The sequence below is a fragment of the Melopsittacus undulatus genome, chromosome 7, assembly GCF_012275295.1.
Source record: "Melopsittacus undulatus isolate bMelUnd1 chromosome 7, bMelUnd1.mat.Z, whole genome shotgun sequence".
NCBI lineage: Eukaryota > Metazoa > Chordata > Aves > Psittaciformes > Psittaculidae > Melopsittacus > Melopsittacus undulatus.
Window position 1 is genome coordinate 9590584 of NC_047533.1, and position 25218 is coordinate 9615801.

The window sequence follows — 25218 nt, forward strand, 5'->3', positions numbered from 1 at the left end:
GGTAAGTGCTACCTCTCTATCAGCAGATGTCTTTCCTTCCTGGGGACTGTGTGGAATGTATTGTTTCCTAGGAAAACGTGACTTCAAATGCATGTATGTGAAAATCACAGAATTTTCCTCACCTGATTTTATTACACTGGCCAGTTAAACATGTAATTCTGCTTAGGTCAGTTTTGGCTCATTCCTTAAGAAATCAATGTGTGCATTTGTGTTTTCCCACAAATCCAGTGTTGAAATTAAGAGTCTAGCAGCTTTTATAACTTCAGTTCAAGGCCAGTGTTCATTTTTGGGTCAGATATGCTGATCAGTTTGTCTCAAGCTTTCTAAATACTTGTTGGATAAAGCTGGGGCCCTGCCCTTGGGAAGCTGGTGATCTGATTTAACCTGTGCTGTGAGGTCAGAAGTCTGTGGGCGCTGGCTTATTGGTGTGTTTGCTGGGAGGCTTTGGAAGTGCATGTGGGTTCACAGAAACCTAAAAATAAGCAGTATTTGGGTTAACGCTCTTTATTAATTTTCAGTACTGCTGCCACCATCCATGAATATTAATAATGGAGAAATATTTGTATTTTATATTGTCTTGGCCTCAGATATGTTCTGCATAGTTAGAAGGTGAAAATGAATATTAGTGACTTGACTCATTCTTGTGCAGAGCTAAATGGTGTGTATGTGTGGCTGTGATGGAATTTAGTGTACCAATAAAGCAGGCCGGAAAAAATACTTGTCACCAGTGTTGTCTGTTGACCAAATCTTAGAGCTTTGTCAATAAGGCAAAGAGACACCATCTCTAGTGCAGCCCTTTTTATTTTATGGGCTGTTAACTTTTAAAAACATCAACCTGAGCAATTCAGTAAGATGTATCCTACCTGGTCTGATGCAAAATTTGTCCTAATTGCAATTGGGTCTGATCGATGTGACCTGAGCACAGGTTAAGGAGGAAATTTGGTATTGTCTCTGAGTACTGAGACTGAAGAGTTGGGTTTTGTTGTTTAGCCTGGAGAAGATTACAGGGGCACCTTCTAGAAGTAGGGCAGAGGGAATGGCTTTAAACTGAAAGAGGGTAGATTTAGACTATGTGTTAGGAAGTTCTTCCCTGTAAGGGTGCTGTGGCACTGGCAGAGTGTGCCTGGAGAAGCTGTGGGTGCCCCATCACTGGCAGTGTTCAAGGACAGGTTAGATGGGACTTGGAGCAGCCTGATCTGGAGGAGGGTGTCCCTTGGAACTGGATGAGCTTTAAGGTCCCTCCCAACTTAAACCATTATGTGATTCTATGGTATGATTCCATTTGTGCCTTCTGTGTGACATTCATTCTCCAGCTGTCACCAACCTACAGCACAGGAAGGTGCTATTTAAAAAAAGTGCTAGAATACTAGAAGTGCTTTGGAAGCTGCAAATAACATGAGCATATTGTCATACTGTGCATATCGAACTTGTTTTTCCCAAAGCATGATGGGCAGGTTCATAGATCACAGAAGTGGGTAGGACTCTGATTTCAGTACAGGCAAAGGTATTCTGGAAGTTGGGTTAAAACCTGTGTTTTATAAAGATTTTCAAAGCCAAGTTGTTGACTCAGTATTGTATATATATATGGTTAGGAAACTTCCATCTCCATTCAAGGGCAAATGTGTCTCATATTCACTCCCAAGTGCTAAACTCTATACTTTTGTTAGCAGGAGTGAAGGGCCTTGTCACTTCTATGACCAGTTAACCTTTCTGGTTAACCAAACAGGTTAAACAACTGATCCCTACAAGTTGGTCTCCTGTTCTCTGGATCATTTTTGTAGTCTTTCCTTGAACTCTAATATTTCTTTTTTTTTAATACATGTACATGAGAACGAGAGAATATTTTAATAGAGTCAAAGGTAGGGAAGGTACCTTTGCTACTTGATAGTCTTTGTTTTATTTTACTGTTACACTAGATCAGTTTGGTGCAGCATAGTCTCTTCAATTCCTACGGAGTGATCTATGCCAGCTGCTGAATTCAGTTCTGATCTTTTCTCTTCAGCACTGGGTAATTCTGGCTTCATTTTGTCTCTGGTTGTAGTCCTTTGCCTTAACTGTGTTAAATTGAGTTTTGTGATATTACGCTATTAATTATGCAGTTGTGGTTTTTATTTGAGAAGCCAATTTGAATTGAAACTCAGATTTCAGAAATAAAATTGCAGGCAAATCTTCTGTGATATTTGGCAGATTTTTATTTGGTATGATAATCACAAGGAGTCATTCTGGGAGCTCCTTTAAGTCCAGGTTCAACATGCAGGTTTCAGCATCAGTGTTGGAGCAACTTCATAAAATAAATTTATCAGAAAACCATGATACTGCTCTGAACTGTATGCCAAAGCCCATGTTTTTCAGTGAACTGTAGAGTTATTCCAGGGGCTATTAAACAACAAACTAGTGGAAAGAAAAAGTGTCTCCATTGCCATTTCCATCTGTGACTGTTGGTGCTCCTTTGGTAAGAGGCAGTGAAGAATACATGATGGTTTGCAGAGTTCATACTTCTGCATAGCACATGCGGAAATGCAAAAGACTGGTGAAATTCCTGGCTTGTCATTTGCATGCAACATTGGTGAAGCTCATGGGATTTCAGCAGAAGGGTTTCAGGTGTCTGGCTTAAGATACAGATTCCTTGATTTTTCTTTTCCTCCTGATTTACTGTAGATTATTCTTCCTGTTGTAGATACAGGATCCTTCATTTTTCTGTACAGTCAGAGGATGCCAGTTAAGGAAAGACTTACAAATCTGAGAATATGGTCTTAATGAAACAATTTTTTCTTGGTGAACATTGGTTCTTTAAGCAAAGAAAATTGATGCTTTTCTTTTTGGCAGTTGGAAGGCAGCTTGATATTTTGTAAGGTAAAAGGCCTATAGCAACTGCTATTTTGACAATTGTTACACAGATTCTTGCCCTTTATAAATACTTGGAACTTTAGGTCTAATTTAAAGCAGATTTCTAGCTTTATTCTTTGTTCTTAAATGTTTTCAGAGATTTTTTTTTAAATATAAATACTGGATGCAATAAGAGAACAAATGTTGATGAGCTTCAATACACAAGTAATACCGTGTCCTAAAACCTGATACTAATGTTCACTATTTTGTATGGTTTGAGGTCTCAAGTTTGCCCAGATAAATTCTTGCTGGTTCTTCATGTAACCTTGTGATCACTCAACCCAGTGTGTGAGGCCTCTGATTTCAGTGTTTGGAGAAGGTGAAATAGGAAATAATTGCTTACAGAGTATGTGCATTTCAAGTAAGGTTTGGGGACTTGGTCAGTTTTCCCCCCTCACCCTCCTTTTTCTTGTTCTCCAACACAAGTTTGTTTCTTGAAGTACTCTTACAGATCCTAATGCATGATATTACACAGATAAACTTATTGTTGGATTTCTCTACATCTTTAAGAGTCCAGTATTTAGCTTGCAGCATCTCTGTGAATAAAGATGATGGCGCCTGCAGTCAGTACAAGATAAATGAATCTTCTTGTTCGTGAAATAGTCTCTTCCTGCTCAAAAACAAAGAGCAGAGGAAATTCTGAAGATGCGTGAGCTAGGAACATTTGCTAAAAAAGAATGTAATTGTTCATGATGTCAAGTACGTTGTCTAGTAAATAGTACAGTCATGATTTACTTTCTTTGCTCGTAGGCTTCCTAAGATAGTGCCAGCTTTTCCTTTTAAAAGTTCAGTAGGAAACATTTGAAATGGCAGGAACAAATTCAGTGTCAGTGGTGCCAAAATGTCCTCACTGGAAATGATGGAAATTGCAGTGCAAATTAGAAATGATTTCTCTATTACAAAGGTATATTATTATTTTTTATGGAGCAAGTTTGTTGATCTTACTGTAAAGGAAAATGAGAAGAAACACAGAAAGTACCAGAATATTAAGTGGTAACAGTGCAAATTTATAAACAGGTTTGTTTTCCAGATACCAAGTGATAATGAAACCTTATTTTCTATAGACAGATGTTCTCCTTCCTTACCACCTCAATTTCCACGTGACCTCAGTCTTTTCACAGTGGCTCAGTTACCTCTTGGGTTTCTTGCTGCACCACCCCAGTGCTGCCCAGCCTTTTCCTTCCCTCTTCCTCCCTGCAAGTTATTACAAAACAAAACCAACCTTTCAATGATTGCAGAAATTATTTTTTCCCAAGAAACATAGCTACTCACTGTCTTACCGTTTAATTTAACTACCTGTGTGTCAACTAACTCTCCAGATTGTGTACTGAGGAGTGTTAAGCTGTTTAAAAACTGAGGGTTTTTTTTCTACTTTCTGGATGCTAATGTGAAGTTTTGTGGTATTCATATTCTAGAACTTTCTTCTTTTGTCTTAACTAACTCTGTAGAACTGCTTCCTCTGAGGTGAACCCTGTGATGAAACTCTCGTGTTAGAAGAGGATGGGGAGGAAGGGGATTTTTGAAAGGTTAAAGAAACCTGAAATATTAATACTAATTTCAGAATGTGTTTTGTAAACAATGCACAGTATCTATAAATATATGCATAATATATAATATATATGTAATATACATATTATAAATTTCATAAAGCTAATTTCCTGACACAAAATATCTCTCATGAACAACCTGTACTTGAATACACATACGCCTGCCCCATGATAAATGTGATGTGCTGTGGGTTGGCTTGGTGGCTCTCATTTGGTGTGGTGCTTGATTTAAATTTCTAGTGTTTATATGTATGTGCATATTGAAAGGATGGCTCTCCAGCTACTATAAGGTGTGATTTGGATTTTATGCCAGATTTACTTGATTTCTGCCCCCCTCCCCCCAGTAATAGATGCTATTCCCTCTGACTGTCTCTGTATTTGAAACCAGCAGATTCTCAGAGAAGGGCTTGTTATGCTCTTATATTTTCCCGCCACAGCTTTTTCAGTTAAGGTGTGGCTTTTCCTGACACAGCTGTGCTAGAACAGGCTCTCGTGTAACACTGCTTATCATGGCAAAAAGTCCTTTGAGACCACAGCTTATCTCACGGGGGCTGCGGTGCACTGCATCGGAAAGGAACTGGCTTTGCTGAAGAGTTGTGGCTGTGAAGACAGTCTTTATTTTTCCCTTTTTTTTTGTTGCCTGTGCAGCCTGTTGTGATTTTCAGTGTGACTTCCCAGTTTATAGAACCCTTGGCCGCTGTGTGCCTTCAGCTTAAGTGTTCAGATTCCTTTTGTATTTATTGGTATCCATATTACTGAAGCTCTTTGACAGTTCCTCATGCCGTACTGCCAAAGGATTGTTTGAGGAAACTCAGAAATAAAAGTCAATGGCTTGTGCAAAATGTTGTCAAACATACAAGTTTCTAATTCAAAAATCAATACTTTTATCATCAGTAGCTGACAGCCATAAAAATAAACAATTACAGTTATGTTAGAACAGTTTGTTACTAGACCTTCGGGAGGGATGCTATTAACTTGTGTATCTACGAAACTGAGCTATGAAACTGATATTCAGCCTTAGATATAAAATGATCACTTGATGTTAAACATTGAATTTTCTCTTAAGTCATTGCCACTACATAGCAGTGAATCAGTAATAGCTTCCCAGCAGCTGCTTGAATGCCATCTTACACGTGGGTAAAGGAGTAATACAACTTTGGCAAGACACTGTGATCCCATTTTAATGTTGCCTGTGCAGGCTGTTAGAGACTGGCTTCTTTCTAGTGTGAGTAAGAAACAGTGAAGAGAAGTAATCATATATGTGATTCATTCTGAAATAGCTTTTGGTACTCTGAAAGTAAGATGGAATTAGTGCAAGTATTTAAATGTGAAATGATGATTGCAGATGTGCATACATTCTTATTTAAATGAGGCTGCACATACATGTGCTCAAGATGCAACATTACACTTAAATATATCCTAGAAATTGAATGCTTTGGCAGGCAGGAGCAGGCCATTGTTCTCTGCTGGGGGTGCTAAACTCCAACTTGATAGTTTTCCCATGCTTTACTTTTAAGTAAATACACATGTAAGGCTTTGCTCAGCAGAATGCAGTGTAAATTCTGAGCTGCTTCAGCTGTTTGGTTTGTGGTTCTGTTTGTCTTTGCTTGAGGACTTGCCTTTGAACTGTTTCTAAACTCCCTGATTCCTTGTGATAAGCAGAGAATGGTGAAGTTCAGACTTAGACTGGTCCGAGTGTGCTATTATTGTAAAGAGGGTAAGCCGTACGTTTGGATCTGCAAACTGTCGTCTTAACAAAAACCTGAATGTAGAGCTTCATATAATAATAATACAATATTAAGCTTAATACAGCTTAATGGAGTTCAGGAGAGGGATTGTAGAAAATGGTAGTGGGCTCTCAAAGGCATTTTTGAGATAATGAAATGGCAGATGGTGGAGGCTGGAGAATGTGAGAAGGAAGAGAGCATTGAGGGGGTGTTAGGGATCTGAAGCTGCCAAAGGAGGAGTGGCTCCTTTCCTATAAATTCACTTGCTTAAAACTATATAGGTCTAATACCTTAAAAGGTTTTCCATGTGGATAAAAGCATTATTTCTTCTCATTATACCCTATATTTATTCCTGGGCAGCAGAGAGCTGGTAATTAAAATAAATTATAGTAATAAAGATGTGTGCATGTGCTTACTTTAAAAGAAAAAGGGGGGGGGGAAATCCAACTGTGTCTTTTAAAGTCTAAACTGATCGGTTTAAAATGAACTCCTCAGGGATCAGTGTTCGGACCGGTCGTGTTCAACATTCTTGTTGGTGACATGGACAGTGGGATTGAGTGCACCCTCAGCAAGTTTGCCAGTGACACCAAGCTGTGTGGTTCGATTGATACGCTGGAGGGAAGGAATGCCATCCACTGGGACCTTGACATGCTTGTGAGGTGGGCTGATGCCAACCTCATGAAGTTTAACCATGCCAAATGCAAGGTCCTACACCTGGGTCAGAGCAATCCCAGACACAGCTACAGGTTGGGTGATAAGGAAATTCAGTGCAGCCCTGCAGAGGAGGACTTGGGGGTGTTGGTCAATGATAAGATGAACATGAGCCAGCAGTGTGCACTCACAGCCCAGAAAGCCAACCGTATTCTGGGCTGCATCAAAAGAAGCGTGACCAGCAGGTCGAAGGAGGTGATCCTGCCCCTCTGCTCTGCTCTCGTGATACCTCACTTGGAGTATTGTTTTCAGTTCTGGTGTCCTCAACATAAAAAGGACATGGAACTGTTGGAACAAGTCCAGAGGAGGCCAGAGGGGTAACAGGTTGAAACTTAAACAGCAGAGGTTTAGATTGGATATAAGGAAGAAATTCTTTACTGTAAGGGTGGTGAGGCACTGGAATGGGTTGCCCAGGGAAGCTGTGAATGCTCCATCCCTGGAAGTGTTCATGGCCAGGTTGGATGGAGCCTTGGGTGATATGGTTTAGTGTGGGGTGTCCCTATCCATGGCAGGGGGGTTGGAACTGGATGATCTTAAGGTCCTTTCCAACCCTAACTATTCTATGATTCTATGATTCTGTGGAACAGTGCAGAGGTGTCTGTGTGTGTTTATTTAGCAACTCAGTGGGTGGAAATCACTGAGCATCTAAAACTTGAATGTCTCAAGTGCTTACATAGGTTTTGATAGTAGTATCCTCTTCTGCTGATTGTGTTGAACTGTCTCAGTTCAGTGATTAGTTCATTCTGAACTAAGAAACCAGTTGAGTTTGAAACTTGTTTTCTAATGCAACATTAAAGAGGATGAGATTTGCTATTTCTGCAATCTTGAAGTAGGTATTTTTCTTCACTGCAATGATTTTAACGTAATCTGCATTTCAAAATCCCTCATGTAAACTCGCCTTTTCTGTGTGCATCTACATCTGAGGTGGTTTTAGCTGATAAATATGTGAGTAAATTCCCAATTAAATTAAAAGGAACAAGCAAGTACAGTTTAAGATGAGTTGCAAAGAAAAATCTAAATATCGGTATTTACTAGTTGTAACATGTAGAAGACTGATCTTAAATGAGGATGTATACAGTCTTTCCTACTGCATAGCAAAAAAAGTTGTAATGACTTGATAATAGCAGCAGACTTTAATGGTATTTATCTTTGCAGAACTGAAGATGAGTAATAAAATCAGCTGTTTAAATTGGGGCTCTCCTTACATTGTGAACCCCAAATCTAAATGGGCGTTTGAAGTTGAAATTAGTCTCTTTCATCTTACTGGGACAAGGAGCTGTATTCTGGCACTTGATTCTTTTGTCTATTCTTCCACCTCCAGGAAAGGACCCACTAGGTTTTCTTGATTCATTTTCTTAGTAAGGTTGCTAAATGCTGTGAAGCAAGGGATTTCAACCATGCATGTTTCATGTGTAATGTCAATAATTGCAGTTTGCTGAACTAGCAAGCCATTCAGAGTTAAATATTCTTGGTACAGTTCACTGAAGTACAGTTTGTGTTAGTGACATTTTGTTTAGTCATGTACAACATGTAAAAAAATAAGAACTTTTCTGAAGAAGCTTTACTTTGATATGTCAGATGATCAGGAATCAGAGGTGTTGCAAGGGTGGCTTCATTGTACTGTTTGCTTGCCAGTGAAAGGCTTCAAAAAATCTTCTAAAAGGATTTTGGAGTGAAAGTTATAATTTTGTGCCCAGAAAACTGGGATAATGTTCCACAAAAGGATTCTTGTGAGTGAAAGAATGATGTGTATATGAGCAATACCAGCCGAATTTTCAGCCTTTCTAGTAGATAAGTGCAGTTGCTGATTACAACAAACTGAAACGAATCCTGGCCAGTGGGTTGCATTTGTGTGTATGCTTTCCAGATTCCAAACCCCACATGCTAATGTAGTGATGTGCATGTTGTTGAATGAACCTAAAATAGGTATCTTTGTGACAACTCTGCCTTAGGTTGCAGAGTCAGTATTTCTGAGTTTAGCTCCATAAATATTTGCAATCTGAGCATGTTTTGGTGGGGCTGATTCTTCTTATTAATAAACATATGCAATATCCTATTTTCTGTAATGATTTAAATTCTGGTGTATACAATATTCTTTTAATTATGTCTGATTTAACTTTTTAAGGAAAAAAAGAAAAACACAAGCAAACAAACAAAACAATCACCACCAAAACCCCAAACCAAACCCTGTGAGTTTAAGCCTCATGTCTTGATTGTTGTTGCCTGTAAGAAGGTTTGAAGGGCTTCCATGCTTCTGAAAATCAAGCTGTGTAGATAGCTTAAGGAATTGGAGGTAGTTTAAATGGCAACTCTTGTGTTGGTTTATGTAGCATCTATCCATTGACTTGTCCTGTATGTTAGCCTAGTTTTCTAATCTTACATTTTTGTTATGTTTTTCTTTTTTTTTTTTTTTTTCTCTTCTTAAATGCAATCCCTTTGCACAGACATAGTTTCTGTGTTTGTTAAGCCACGCTAATTTTAGATGGAAGGGGGCCTACAAGCATGCTGGAAAAGGACTCTTCATCAGGGACTGTAGCAATAGGACAAGGGACAGTCAGTTTAAACTTAAACAGAGAAGGTTCAGATTAGATGGAAGGAAGAAGCTCTTTTCTGTGAGGGTGGTGAGACACTGGAACAGGTTGTCCAAAGAAGGAGTAAATGCTCCATCCCTGGTTGTGTTCAAGGCCAGGTTGGACAGAGCCTTGGGCAACATGGTCTTGTGTGAGATGTCCCTGACCATGGCAGGAGGATTGGAACTGGATGATCTAAAGGTCCTTTCCTACCATAAATATTCTATGAACTGTTATTCTGAAACAAGAAACACAAGTTCTTAATGATTTCCTCACTTGATTTATTTCTCCTTTCTGCCCCCTCTTCATAGGTTCCTTGAAACTGTGCTATGAATGGTGATTCTGGAGTGGGGGTGGTGACTTCACCACCCCCAACAACAGCTCCTCATAAGGAGAGGTATTTTGATCGAGTTGATGAAAATAATCCAGAGTATTTGAGAGAGAGGAATATGGCACCTGACCTTCGCCAGGATTTTAACATGATGGAACAGAAGAAGAGAGTCTCCATGATTCTTCAAAGCCCAGTAAGAAAAGAATGCTCCATCTTCCAAGTTATACATTTATTATCTGTATTTGTAATATCCCCATGGAATTGGAGGATTTTGTGGTATCTTAGATCCATTCAATCTTTTTTCTAGTTGGCCTTTCTTCTAGAGTATCCTAATTGTAGGTTAATTTTTCCTCATGTTATCTGGTTGAATTTTTATTCTTTTCTATTTCTTCTACTTTTCCTTTCATGTTTTATATACAAGTCAATCGTACGTCCTGCTCCTTCCAGAAATCTGTATTAGTAGGTTCAATGAGTTTTGGTGTTACTTGAAGAGAGAATGCTGGAATTTCCATTCACAAACAAAATAAGTGATTCCTGTCACTGGAGCTCCAGAAAGCAACATTTCCAAGTAACAGTGTGCACCCAGTACTTCTGCCCTGAGCTGTTTTTAAGAAGAGATGTAGGATGTTTCTAAGTGCTAAAGAGAAGTTGTGTATGAAAGGCTGAAGTTCATTTGAATTGCTTTATGACATGCAATGTACTCTTGCCAGGCTTTTTGTGAAGAACTGGAATCTATGATCCAGGAGCAGTTTAAGAAGGGGAAGAACCCAACAGGTTTACTGGCTTTACAGCAGATTGCAGATTTCATGACAACACATGTACCAAATGTCTACCCTGCAGCACCACAAGGCGGAATGGCTGCTTTAAACATGAGTGAGTGCACCTTGATTTGGAATAGTTCAATTATTTTTTGTTTGAAAGGTTTAAAATAAAGAGAGTGTGAATGAAAAGTGCTGTGGAGTTCAAACACCATCCTGTTCTGCTTACAGGAACATTGCAAACATGAAATGAATTGATTAGTTTTTAAATGCCAGTGTTGTGCAGTGTGATTCATGTGTATAATTTATATCAAAAGCTATTTCAAGTATGTTATCTTAATTGAAAAGTAAGCCTGATAAGTCAACACTAGTAAAAAAACCTCAAGATTTAAATATATTGCTAATATTTACTACATAGATTGTCTGCAGGGAATAAAACGCTCATTAGTAGTCTAATAACAGTGAAAGTCTTCAGAAACTAATAATTTTTGCCATTGAAGTGCTGTTTGCAGCTTTCTCCCGTGAAGTGAGGCTGTAGACAAGAAACATCAGCAAGCAAAACAAAGAAAGAAAACAAAACCCAGAATGTGTGAATGCATGTATACATGGGCTTTGTGTTAAGATAATATAAATCCTTGCCATGCTCCAAAATAAATCTGTTCAGACTGTAACATGGCCTGGTTCTGCTTTATCACAGTGACTTTTAACCACATTTCTGATTGCACTGTAACTAGAACTATAGTATTTTTAATCATTTACCATAATCCTCCTCTTTCTAGCTTGTACTTAATTGTGCCTAATTAAATGAATCTGTGTGTATCTTTTTAGATGTATAATTCTCCTGTTTAGGAATACCAAATCATGTATCTCAAAGTGGAATATCTGAGGTTACATTTTTCTGTTAACAATAAAGTTGGATTTAGCAGACAATAGTTAGCTTTAAAGAGAAAATAAATACTTTGCTAAAGAATGTACTATTATTACCTCTGCACTAATTAATACTAAGGAAGGAAACAAATGCCAAGTCTACCAAAGATAAATGACCTTGTCTGGGACTGTCATTATATTTATGTAATATAAATTAACATTATAGTAGTTAAAGTTTGCTGTCCTTTTCTTAGGTTAATATGTTGATATAAGCTAGTAAGAACAACCACTGTAATAGTGATGCATGGCTTTAGGTTTTAACTGATGTTGAATGCAACCTCTCCCTGTGCTTCTTTTTTACCCCTTCTCCTTTTCAGGTCTTGGCATGGTGACACCAGTGAATGATCTGAGAGGATCAGATTCCATTGCCTATGAAAAAGGGGAGAAGTTGTTACGATGTAAATTGGCAGCTTTCTACAGATTAGCAGATCTCTTTGGCTGGTCTCAGCTTATTTACAATCATATAACAGTGAGTATTGAATTGACAGATAACTGAACCAATTGTTTCAACCTACAAGAGAATTGCTTCCGTCACCCAGCTGTCATTTTGTCTTTGTGTGGAAGAGAAGCAAAGTGGCATTGAAAGCAGTATAATAGTGTAGAGATTTGTCATTGCATCTTAGGAATAAGAACTGGAACAGCTTGCATGTCAGTTACCATAGCCTGAATAGAGTCTTAAGAGAGTGTACATGAAAGCTCTTATGATGAAAGTCCTGAAAGATTCAGTCTTTTGGTATCTTAAATGCTTTGAATAATTTTATGTATTATTCTTCAAGGTCATGTCTTAGTTTTCTTGCTAAGTACTAAAATACTTTCTTAGTCATTGGTAGTTGAATTTTATAATTCAAGGTACCAGCCTTTTTGAAAAAGAAGCCATAGTATTTCTGAACATGAGTGAACTACTTAGGTTAATGCAGTGTGCCAACAATTTTCCTTGTGACTGAGTAATCACTGGCATCCATAAAAATAATGACAGGGAGGTCAAATCAAGGAGGTTTTATATGCCAGAAGAATGATCAACATGAGTCTCATGAGTAGAGTCCCATGAGTAAAGTCCCAGCTGTGGTGTGCAAACCAGTCAATTGTTTTCCTAACAGAGCTGAATTGTATTTTTCTACATAGTAGAGATTGTTCTTTATGTATTTTCAGTTCTTCTAGTTGCAGTGTGACTGAAATATGGTAATTTTGTTATTACTGCTTCTTGAGATTTCAAGGTATATTATCTGTGAAGTGGTGAAGCTGATAAATGGTATGGGTAGGCTTAGGATCAAAGCAGATTGTTAGATTCCTTCAGTAAGGGAGCATATCCAGTACAATGGCTCTTGTGAACAATTCTGTGCCACCCTCTGATTTTACATATGTGACAGGAGAATTGATTTTGTAAAAGGGATATTAATGCAGTCTAAAGATTACTGAGCAAGCAGGTGTGAAGATGGCTCTCAGTATAAAGTTCAGCCTTTGGGGATGTTTATGCATTTAGATAAAAAAGTAACTGTAATGAAAAGCAGAGTGCCTGAGGAAGTGGTTATGGAAGGGGCATGTGATTGGGATGGAATGCCTCAAGTTTGCTTTCTTTTGGTCTTTCTTCCATACACCTATACATTAATCAGTCATGTGGTAGTAATGCACTCTTGGAATGTGGCGAATGCCTACCACTTTATACAGAGCAGGAGTCTAACACAAGATTTTCAGGTTTTTTGAGTGGGTGCTCTTAATTTGCCAGGTGGTTACATTCAAGTTAAAAGCTGCCAGTGCACTCTTTATGTTAGAGAAAAAAAATACAACAGCTTTCTGTAAGGGTCATAAGTCTCTGTGTTAGAGGAAAAATGAATTGTGAGGATACGAGATCTATGCCAATCTGGACATATCAGGGAGTTGGATAGAGTAGCTTCTTTTCTGGATCTCTTGTCAATTATAGGCAGCTGCTGTGTGTGGAATTGTTTAAACTGGTGCAGTCCTGATGCAGAAGCAGAATTACAGAGCATCAAGAGCTTTCATGTCAAGCACAATAATGTGTAAACTTGGGTGCCTCCAGGGTTGGGCAGAATTTGAGATTATGGTTTACATAAGGCACACATCACTCACCAAGTCTTGGTTTGCTTGAGGGCATGAGCTGTTTATTGGACCTAATCCTAAAGCAAGGTGGTTTGTGAGTCTTGCTGCTTGTTTATCTTTCATTTGAGCTTTTCTGTTAACATATGGGGTATTTTGTGTAATACTTGTTCTTTGTCTTGCATAAATAAGTAAAATATTTTCTGGATCATTTACACTTTTGCAGTGGAGAACTACTTTGGTGATCCATAAAAATACAGGTTAATCTCAACTAACTGGTTCAGTTTAAGGCTCTTATGCTATACCATGTTACCAGCTGGTTGTAAAGGAAACTTCATTTGTATTAGAAGCTTGAGGATGATGGATCAACTTCTTTAGAAATTTTATTCCCTGCAGTAGAAGTATATCAAAGTGTATATGTATTTAATATTGCAAATAGTAGAAGACATGAGGGAGCATAAAGTAGCTGCATTGTGGGGAAATGAAAAACTCAAATATAATTATAAAAATACTAAAAAAAAAACCCAAAACCCAAACAAAAATACCCCAAGCACAAACCCTGGGTAGACTCATAGCAGAATAGGAAGCTCTCTCACATGTCCAGTAAAACATTTGAAACCTTTTAATTCTCCATTGAGAGGTACCTAAACTGTCTAGCTGGCCTGTACTTTTCATTGTAGATTTTAAACAGATATGTCCCAACGTGTGAATGGTGTGAAGTCAGAATTCTTCTTGTATTATAAACTCCTGATTGTGTGAATGAAAAGAGCAAAAATGTTAGTGAAGGTCAGGATACGTGGCAGAGAACCTGCAAATGTGCTGTACTGCTCACAGGATTATCAGTTATAGCATACATGAAAGTCCCACTGCATATGTTACAGGTGTACTTGTCCATTCCATGCTCAGGAAGTGAAGGTAACTTGCGTGGTTTTGGGCCTTCTTGTATGCTTTAATAAGATACTTTTAGCAATTTTTACTCTTGTTCTATCCTTAGGCCAGAGTAAATTCTGAGCAGGAGCACTTCCTCATTGTACCTTTTGGACTCCTTTACAGTGAAGTTACTGCGTCCAGTCTGGTAAGCAATTACTATTTTTCATAGCTTTGAAATATGAATGACTGAATCTGCTCTGTCTGTGTATCTGTCACTGTTGAAATGTTATCCTAGAGAATGTTTACTCTGTATTACATGTTTAGAATAGTTTTATTGAACATGACTGATTCTGGTACAGCTGAGGACTCTTCTTGCACATGTTCACCACCAGGTGTTCTCCAGTTGATGTAGCTGTAAAGAGGAGCCAGGTCACTTGGACTCCCAGTCAATCACATCATGCCCTCCAAAGCTGCTGGCTGTTAAAGTCAGGCTTGTCAAAGGAAGCAGTGTGTGTTTCAGACATAAATGATGCAAATCAGTTACAATTTCAAGATATTGTGTCAGATACCTAATTTAGTTACCATCATTTAATGATGTAGCTGAGGGTGTAGATAAATTATATTTTTGAAGTCTAATGATGGCAGTTGAAGGCATAACTCCCTTAACTGTTAGCTAGTGGGAGGCATTTTGTGAGTGTTCGTCTTCAGTTTAGTCTCCACTGCTGCTAAAGGCAACTTGAGTTAATGTGATTGACTCTCTCTGGCACTGAAATGAAACAGGAACTTTTACACTGCTCTTTCTATCTGGCTACTTTCAGGAAAGTAACGTCTAGCAGAGAGGTCAGGTAAGTGTGTACAGAGCAGTAACATTTCAGACTTGATAGCTTAAGGTTCCAATACTCCCCCTCAGTTATCTGTAAAGTTGGCTCTTTCTTACATAACTCCACCTTAAACATCTGTAAAATCTTACCTGAAAAAGCTGTAAGCAAAGGAATGGAGAAAACGGAGACCTCCCCTACTACAGTATTTCTAGAAGAGGGCCATGCTGTAGGAGTGTTCTGTGTGTTTTATTTGGGGGTTTGTTTTGTTTTGGTGAGGGTTTTTTAAAGATGTTCTGCTTGTGTCTCTCTATTAAGAAATGTGAGTACCTTGAGAATTAAGATTGAGTGAAGACAGTGAAATGCACACACACATATACACACTACTTACACAGTAGAGAGCATGTTCAACACAGAAAACAGCAGCAGGATTTAATAAGAGTGATAAGGCACACGGCTTAGCCAGTTGAGCATGCTGACCAGCAACCTGCCTGCATGGCTGTCCCTTTATCACCTCTTTCTCTTAATTTCTCATATGCTTCTTCTTCCCTTCTCCACTTTGAAACTCCATTTTCTCTGATCATGTTCAAAGTCCTGTTATTACTGTTCAGGTATCTGCAGAGTTTGCAAGTTTCTTATAAAACTTCACCATAATTCTCTGAAATGCAGCCATTTGTTACAGTGCTGTCTGTAACTGCTTCTTGCACCATTACCTGCTACAGTGATTCCTTATGTCATATGCAGTAATTTCTCATGTCCTCTTTGGGCAGCTTGATCTCAAGCTGGAGCCCTGGTCACCTGCCTACAGCCTTATTGTGCACATTTTGACACTTGCTGAAATAAAATGCTAAAAGTTTAGAGCTTCAGTGGTAGATGCTGAATTAAATCACTTTGGCAGTCATGATTCACTGATGAAACCAACTCTTTTCGTTCCCAGGTTAAAATCAACATACAGGGTGATGTAGTCGATCGTGGAAGCACTAACTTGGGAGTAAACCAAGCTGGTTTTACTTTGCACTCTGCAATTTACTCAGCTCGACCCGACGTTAAATGCATCGTTCACATTCATACACCAGCAGGGGCAGCGGTAAGCACACTTCTGAGTTTGTCGTCTGTCCTGTTTACCCCCCATGCCATCCAGCTAGAAAATAGGTTGGTCCCCCTTAATCATAGATTTGTTTCCTTTTTGAAGGCACAAAGCCTTTAAGTCTGTCTTCAGGTATGTGGTTCTGTTTGAATCAATGAGATTCTCCTTATTTGGTTGTTAAATGAGTGGTCAGACAGTAAGGTGCTGTAATTGGAAAATACGTATTTCATATTTATGCGTCCTTTATCACAAAAGTTCATATCCTTTGACAGTGACTCCTAAGATCTTTAGCATGCTTTGTAAAGCACAGTTTATCAAGGTTTTCTTAAACATTTTAAGCTTTTAAATTACCTCTTGGTAGAGCAACTGGCTACAAGTCAGTTTTACCTCTGGAATTTTTTGAGAGTCATCTGATGACACTGTTTCAAAGGTCACATTCTGAGGCAACCATTTTAAGGATAAATGATCAGATTGTTAAAGTTGTGAATTATAGTCTTAAAATGCTCCTTAACTTTGCCCTCAATGCTGTGGGATTACTTGTATCAGAGTTCTTAACTGAATTTCTTCTTTTGGGAGGGGAAGTCACCGCGTGGAGTGAAAGGAATGGAAGATGAAGTTGGTTTTGGATGAGCTTTTTTTGTGGGTTGACTTGTGTTTTTTCCCTGAGTCTTTTCATCTTGGTGTCATCATGTAAACGCAGCCATACTGAGTCTGACCTAGGATCAATGTGACTTCCCTATCCAATCCAAAAGCTGTGAAAAATATAGCCTTTAGGGGTGGAGTGTAAGACCACTATGCATGTGGCTGTACAGACACCTATATATAATATATAAAAACATATTTTTAATAGAATTCTTATAATAATATTTTTTCTGTTGCAAGAAATTTAGTTGTTTTCATATTTCTCAGGTATCTGCAATGAAGTGTGGTCTCTTGCCAATTTCACCTGAAGCACTTTCTCTAGGGGAAGTAGCTTATCATGACTACCATGGTATTTTAGTGGATGATGAAGAAAAGGTGGTGATTCAGAAAAATCTGGGGCCTAAAAGCAAGGTCAGTAATTACATCTGGAATTAAAGAGAAGTATGTTGGGAGGGGGAATTGTTCTTTAATCAAGAGCAAGGGAGTACTTGCCTTACTGCTCTTAACTTTCTTTGCAATGTCTCTGTAGGTCCTTATTCTCAGAAACCATGGCTTAGTATCAGTTGGAGAGACTGTTGAGGAGGCTTTCTACTATATTCATAATCTAGTGCTTGCCTGTGAAATTCAAGTAAGAATTTTAGTATGTTTTTATAATAATACAGCCTGCTATATTCACCTTCAGATAGATTAATAGCTGCACTCTTTACCTGGTTAAATACTTAATCTAAACTAACAAGGTGATTTGTAAAGTCATTTTATTATGCAAGGACATCCAAAATACTGATTAAACAAGTATCTTTTAAATGCTGTATTGGAACCATTGATTTGGTATATACTGCCTGTTAAAATGTTTATGCCTTAAGACATATTCAAAGCCTTAGGACAACTTTTATACAAATGTGTTAATTTATTTAGCTTAAAAATTAAGTGTATTTCTTCTGACTTTTCTTATGTCAGCTTGGGAGGGATTTTGGTTCTTTTCTCTGCTCAAGAAACCTAAAGCTGACTTTATTGTTTTTAAGGTACGTACCCTGGCCAGTGCAGGTGGACCTGACAATTTAGTGCTCCTAGATCCTGGAAAGTATAAAGCCAGGTCTCGTTCCCCTGAGTCTCCAGCAGGTGAGGGTACTGTATCCCATCCAAAATGGCAGATTGGCGAACAGGAGTTCGAAGCTCTTATGCGAATGCTTGATAATCTGGTAAGGCGTTTTTGTTTGTTTCATATGATAATGTATAAAATATTTTAAAAGCAACAATAAGGGGCATTAGTAAATGGGCTGCCTATAGTTGAGATAGAACAGGCTGCATAAACTTTCCCCAAAATTAAGGGCCCTCAGAGGAGGAGACAACATGAAAAACATCACGGAATGCTTCAGATGTTCTTTCTGCAGCTAGCAGATTTACTTTTGTATTCATAATCTGGTAGTTATCAATGAGATCAGAGGGGATCCTTGTGTGACTTGGCACTTGCAAATCAGAGTATTGTGATGCTTGCTACTCCTTAGTCTGTGTTCTCCCCTCTGTTCCCATCTCCTCCCAAAAATGTGTAAAACAGTGGTAATGTTTTCTCAGGTGCAGGGTCCAGCATGATTTGAGTTTGTAAGACTTTGCTAGAACCTAGAAGAGCTCAAAAGACAGACTTCAAATAATTAATGTATTGGATAGTTAACTACATTAGGTGGTAGATAACTATTCAAGATGCACTTTGACAATTAAAAGATAAAGCAGCAGGCAAGATAATGCCTCAAGCAGTGCTTTAATGCATGGAAACTCTGCAAAGAAAATAGTAGTCCACGTGCTCAGGGCTGAAGTTTCTTTACAACTAGCTCTATCTATAAAGAATTAGAGTGCTTTGGGAGGTAGGTTATTCACACTGTTTTTCTTTGAGCCATGTTGAAAATAGTTTTCTAGTGGAAAAAAATCTTAGAGAAACTGTTAATGTTCTTTTTGTATGCAATGTGCTGAGCAAAATATGGAAGAAGGCAGGGGAAAACATGACTAGTTTGTTAGGGAAGGTATAAAGCAAAGCAAAATAGAATTCAGAGGAAGTAAGAGAGAAAAACAACATATGTAGAGAAGATGAGGGAGGGGAGACAATATGGACATAAAAGTAGCATATTTGAAGCCTTCCTTTGTATATAATCTGTTGAATTCTAGATGTTTGAGCACAGACAAGATGTCTTTATCCTTACATTTTGTATCATACAAGTGCTTTTTTGTGTTACTGTTTCAGAATTGTGAGAAACAAGCAATGCCTTTTATTGCAGTAAAACCAGGAAAGTGTAAATGAGTAGCTAGAATATGATACAAAAAAAAAGTGGATTTAAATCCAGCTCTGGAGACTCAAATAATTACATGAGAAGTTAATGAAAAATACCAGGAAATACCAGTGTGCTTCCCCCCCTTCCAAAACTAGCTTCTGAAGAAGGACATGCCCTCCAAGTTCAAACTCAGCTTGCCTTTCTGCTATCTAATCATATGCTATTGTCCATAGGAAGAACTGTCAAAAAGAGAGGCAGGACTGATCAGTTAACCAATAAAATTGGTTAAAAAAGGTTAAAAAACCTTTTGTGGATGTAGTTATGACAAGTGGTCTTCATTGTTTTGAGTGTTAGAGTGAAATCTTCCCTGAAGTATAGCTTGCAAAACTTTAGTTTGGAAATGTCCTGGGAAAAGTATTCTTAAGACTTGTGCAGTGCCTAAATTCATGATTATACTTTCTGTGCTGATGAGATAAAGCACTAAATTAGATTCTCCAGTAACTTGCTGGGGATAGTGAATTGATTAAATGCAGGGTGGGAAGAATTACTTATTAATTATGTAATACTTATTTGAATATGTACTTTCATCCTGAAGGGAACTGGAATTTTTATGCATGAGGCCCCCATTTTAAAACCCAGACATTAAGGGGAGGGTAGTTTGATGAGCAGTTATAGGTACCATATTGTTTCTCTCTTTTTAAACTGTCAAACAGATAATTACACAAGTGGTAATTCTTTTGTCTGAATATGAGAAGAGGCAGCCTCACAGCATTGCTCTTGATGAGATTCTCAAAGACCTCAATGGCTTTTTCATGATTACTGTAAATTCTTCATAAAAGTTTGATGTAAAGTGTTTGAAGTTGGATCTACCAAATATGGTGACTCATTTAAATTAGTGGTTCAGAAGTTCATTAGATTGGAAAGGATGCTAATGTAGCCTCATCATCCACCTTTGATCTGGCTTTGTCCAGTGTAACTGGTGAACAGGAGGTAAAGACAAGGCTTCTGTAGAATGGTTTTCACGATTAAGAATATCAATTGAATGAAAATTCAGTTATCTGTTGAGAAACTTGGAGATGTAGAAAACTAATCCTGCTGCTCTGTTTCTTCAGGGCTACAGAACTGGCTATCCATACCGATGCCCTGCTCTGAGAGAGAAGTCTAAAAAGTACAGCGATGTTGAGATTCCAGCTAGTGTCACAGGTTACTCCTTTACTAGTGATGGCGAATCAGGCATTTGCTCCCCCCTCAGACACAGTTTTCAGAAACAGCAGCGAGAGAAGACAAGGTGGCTGAACTCTGGCCGAGGGGATGATGCTTCTGAAGAAGGGCAGAATGGCAGCAGTCCCAAGTCGAAGACTAAGGTGTGGACGAACATTACACACGATCACGTGAAACCCTTGCTGCAGTCTCTCTCGTCCGGTGTCTGCGTGCCAAGCTGTATTACCAACTGCTTGGTCTGTGCCTACCTTACTGTTCATAGTTAGATGATGTAGAGCAACTTGGGGTGGCTGGCACTCAGAGGCTTTGGGAAGAAAAAGATCACTCTCCTAATTCTTTTCTCCTTTCTATAAAAAAACTAAATGTGTTTTACTAACCACTTCATTTGGCTTTGATTAGATCTGGGCTGTAAAAATAGTCTCGCTTGTTAATGCTTAAAACTGCTTAAGACTTTGGAGCCTCTAGTTTTCCCTGCTAATGACCACATTGAATCATAGTTTTGACTGAATGGGTTCTCCATTTAAATGATATAACTAAGGACAACTGTTAGGGAACTACTAATTCTGTCTGCATGAAAGCTTTTCAGTTAAAACAAAAATGAAACTTAACTATTCAGTGTACTCCTGTACAAGTATAGGTAAAATAGATCAAATATCTTCCCTCTGTTGCATATACCAACTTAACTTGTGAGCCATTCGCAACCCTCGAATGTATTTCAGTGTTGTTTTTCTGCTTAAGCAGTTTTTCTTCCCTAGTTTCTCAGCTCCTCTTCCTGTCCTGTTTACTATTCTTTTTGTCTACCCCAAAGCCTCTGAGTGTTCACAACCAGCTGCCTTCTGCATGTAGTGTTGCATGTAAGTAGATGGCCATAAATGGAAAGTCTTTCCTAAAGTACCAGCTGGGTGCGGCATGACTAAAGTGCAGCTCAGGCCATCAGCAGGCACTAAGCGATAGATTCTGCAACCGGTGCTTTTCTTTTTGTTTATCAATGCTGCTTTACAGTTAAATTTTGCACTGAGGGATATGCTAATTGACAAGCAAAAGTATCAAATGTTTTCAAATGGACATCAATAGCTGTTGGTGTGTAATTGTGGTTTTGATATTTTCTTGGGTGTATACAGAGCATCTAAACCGTAGGCAGGTACGTGCACACATACAAGCTTTTGTAACAATTGACTTCAAGCTGAACTATAGTAGTTCAGCAGTGGTACTATGTATAGTAATAGTATGGGTACAGATGAGTCTTAAAAAAAAGTAAAACTAGTACTCTTGAAAAGAAAAACATTTTTTTTTTCCCAGAACACCTCTTATTTACCCCTGCAAAACTCAGAATACACTCAGAGTTCTTTATATTTTGAATACTTCTATGGAATGATTACTTAGGCAATGTGTGTACTAAAATATATAGTGTTGACATGTAGAAAATCCTAAGAAAACAGAGGATCTCTGTCTCAGTGGTATTTTTATGGTGTTCTTTTTGGTTTAAGAAATTAATATATACATATATTGTTTGTACAATTGACATTTTACTAAACTCAACTATAGTTTTGTGTGATGGGAAGAAAGCCTAAAGCTATGCGTATGTTTGGAGCAGTTTGTGCTTTTCAACCATGGCTCACTAAGTAGGTAGCATTTTATATTTGAAATTACCAGTCAAAGATTGAAGCAAAATTCCTGCTCAGAAACTAGTCGTGTTTAATGGTATACTGAAGCAATAGGAAATTTCATACAGTGTAACAGGTTTGTGTCTTTAAACTTTTTAATGCTTGTTATTAACCTGAAGAAAAAGTAGCTTTGTTGATGTTGAGGTTGTTTCTCTATCTGTTTTGACTAAAAACTATCTTTAATAAAAAGCTGGAGTAGTTTTTATCTGAGAAGATAATCATCAGTGAGTATTTCACAGCTCCATGTTCATTCCATTTTTTACTTTACAGTTGCAAAACATTTTAAAATTCTGTTGCTTTTTGAAGTTTGACAGTTTCTGGCTATCTTATTGTTTCTTGAAGTTACTCAGGAAAAACCGCATAGCATTTGCTCTATAAACAGGTTTGCTTTACTGTTCGGTGCATTTTCTATGTAATAGTAATGGGAAATTAGGACACTGCATATAATGAGCATATCCAGGTAAAGAGTTAGCTGTGCGTTGAATTAAACAGAGCTCCATACTAAATGCACTGATCAAATAAAGCAACCTTCTATGAAGAACCCATGAAGCGCTTAAAGTTTGTGTTTGGGATATTTTTGTAACCCTTTGAGCTATGAGTTATAAAATATTCGACATCACCAAACTGTTCCTTTAGGTTGCTGTGCTGATACAGCTATTTATTTGTGCAGAAACTAATGCTGGAAACAGAACATTTTGCTGAAGTAGCTTGTTTTAATGCAAAACTTTGGTGATGCCCACTCTTGCTTCACAGTACAGAATCATTCACTAAAACCTGGTTAGTGACATCACATTGCTTTTCATACTTCTGTCATCTTATGCTTTAAGTTCGCTTTGATGTTTGTTGGGTATCAGAGGATTGAATCAATGATCTCTCTGTCTCTCTTGTGCTATTTTGTAAAAACACCCAGTGCAGAAAATGAAAATGGCAGTGACAGGGTTTTAGAAGTTGTGTCTTAGACCTTGCTCTGCTTCTTTTTGGGTAAGGAGTATTGTCCTTTTTCAAACAAATATGAACTCATTGTGAAATTCCTGATAAAAATGTCCTTAAAAATTATAAGTAATTATATTGGAGTTTTCCTACTCCTATATTGATATGTCTCTTTGTAAAGTGAGAAGTAGACAGTTTTCAGAAACACAGAACACTGCAATTGTCAGTGTGGTCAAGTGCACAGAAAACCAGTTCAAAAACCTTTCAGTTCCCTCACCTCTGAGTTGCACACAGCTGCAGTAATTGGATCGTTTGGGTGGAAGTTATTTGCCAGTTAATTGCCTCTAGTTTTTGTTACTGGCTTGACTTAGTAGAATAATTCTGATCATCAGAAATGCATCTGAAGGTACAGTTTATACCACTGAAGAAGTAGTTTTAGGAATGAATAGAAGAATTCAATCATTGGTTCAGTTCTCTGCTATGTATAATGCATGATCAACTGTTCTGTGAATTTGCTGCTCTGAGTGTCTGTAGCCATTACAGCAATTCTGACTGTTCAACTGTTCTTGATGTTACAGTGGACTAAAGAGGATGGACATAGAACTGCCACCTCTGCTGTCCCCAACCTGTTTGTTCCATTGAACACCAATCCAAAGGAGGTCCAAGAAATGAGGAACAAGGTTTGTAATAATGAAATAACCTTTTTTTCCTGTCATCACTAAAATCAAGCTGTGTACTTGTAATGAACTAACTCACTTTGCTTTAGTGAAAATTTGGGCTTCAGTAAAACAGCTCTGACGTTGTCCTGCCTCTTTACAATGAAACAATTCCTAAATGTTCTGAAATCATCTTGGAAAAAGATGATATTACTGTCCACTTTATGAAGACTTCCACTGTCTTATGTTTTGTTACCGTCAGACCAGTTGCTGGATACCTCTGAAGCTGTCTGTTCCCTGACATCATAGTTAACATTAGTAACCTGTTTTACTGTTTTGACTTCACCAGTTTATATTGTGGCCTTGACAAAGAAGTCTATGGATATTTCTCCATATTTTGTTACATTTTAATATTGTTGCAGAAATTTTGGGGCCTTTGGAACTGCATACTAATCTTCTTGAAATCAGCTAGCAGTTAATTTTCCAGTCTTTTAATTTCAGGTCTTCTTGTCACCAGCCTACCAACAGGAAAGCATTGAATCCATTGAATGTTTTACTTTATTTCAAGTATAAAATATGCACTGGCATCTTGTTAATACTCAATTTTCTCTGGATCGTTTTGCTGCTTCTAACTGATGGCCATATGGAACATGGGAGTTAGCATTATGTCACAGGAAAGTCTGTACAAGGATACCAACAGGAATACTGATTTGTTCTAAAATATTTTCTATAAGGTTGACAGAGTTTTTGCTTTTCCTGTTTTTTCACTCTAAAATAATAATTGAAATGAGAAATCAAGTGAAATTGCCAAGCAGCAGCTTCTTGGTGTTGGAAACACAAACGGTTTTATTAAAACCTTGAATGAAGTGACTGAGAGAAGTAAAACTTTTTACTTTCCTGATGACAAAAGGAGTAGTAAACTAGAAAAAGTACAGATAATGCAGGGTCTTCATGTTTTCTGAAATGCCAAGTATTAATAATACCTTGTGTTTTCATACTTGTATGCATGTATTTTTGTGTTAATTGAATGTCCTTTTTAGTTGTGAAGTAGAAATCTTTCCAGTTGCATGCTTTTCTTCATTTATCTGAGAACCAGAATGTTCTAGAAATCAGTTTTGAGTCAGCTGTTATCAATTCTTTGTCACTGTAGGATGTCTAAGTTCAGCAGGTAATGCCTAGATTTAAAGATCTAGTTTCTGTTCCCATTTTCTGTATGGAAAGAACTGTGAGGTATGCAGAGTGCAGCAGAGGGATGTGTTTGATTGCTCCGGAGTTTTCAGTTTATGCATAGAAAAGTATTTGTATGCCCTTTTATTACTATCATCTTGCCTAGATGCAAAAGTTGGATGTTGTGCCATGTTTTACAGTAAGTTCTGCAGGAAGATGATATTCTGGTGCAGTATCAGTGACTAGTGGCTAGTGACAGAGACCTGTAAATGACTGGGCAGGTACAATAAACTTGTATAAATTTGACCTCTGTGCTTCTCTCCTCACTTTTCTTCATAAACTGTTGCCTGATCTGTAGAGTTTTACTGTGAGACAGTGCTAAAAAGCAAAGGA

General features: G+C 38.0%; 1 protein-coding gene across 3 annotated transcripts in view; it reads left to right on the top strand.

The window, feature by feature from the left end:
• The window catches only part of ADD1 (adducin 1), a 59902-nt gene that overhangs the window by 19267 nt on the left and 15417 nt on the right, over positions 1 to 25218 (top strand). For all 3 annotated transcript variants that reach the window (XM_034064883.1, XM_034064881.1, XM_034064882.1), the window contains exons 2-11: positions 9753 to 9965; positions 10483 to 10645; positions 11775 to 11926; positions 14504 to 14584; positions 16135 to 16284; positions 17194 to 17337; positions 17456 to 17554; positions 17949 to 18125; positions 20300 to 20551; positions 23581 to 23682. In XM_034064883.1, the coding sequence (XP_033920774.1) occupies positions 9771 to 9965; positions 10483 to 10645; positions 11775 to 11926; positions 14504 to 14584; positions 16135 to 16284; positions 17194 to 17337; positions 17456 to 17554; positions 17949 to 18125; positions 20300 to 20551; positions 23581 to 23682 (1515 nt within the window). In that variant the 5' untranslated portion in view covers positions 9753 to 9770. The remainder of the gene's footprint in view (positions 1 to 9752; positions 9966 to 10482; positions 10646 to 11774; positions 11927 to 14503; positions 14585 to 16134; positions 16285 to 17193; positions 17338 to 17455; positions 17555 to 17948; positions 18126 to 20299; positions 20552 to 23580; positions 23683 to 25218) is intronic.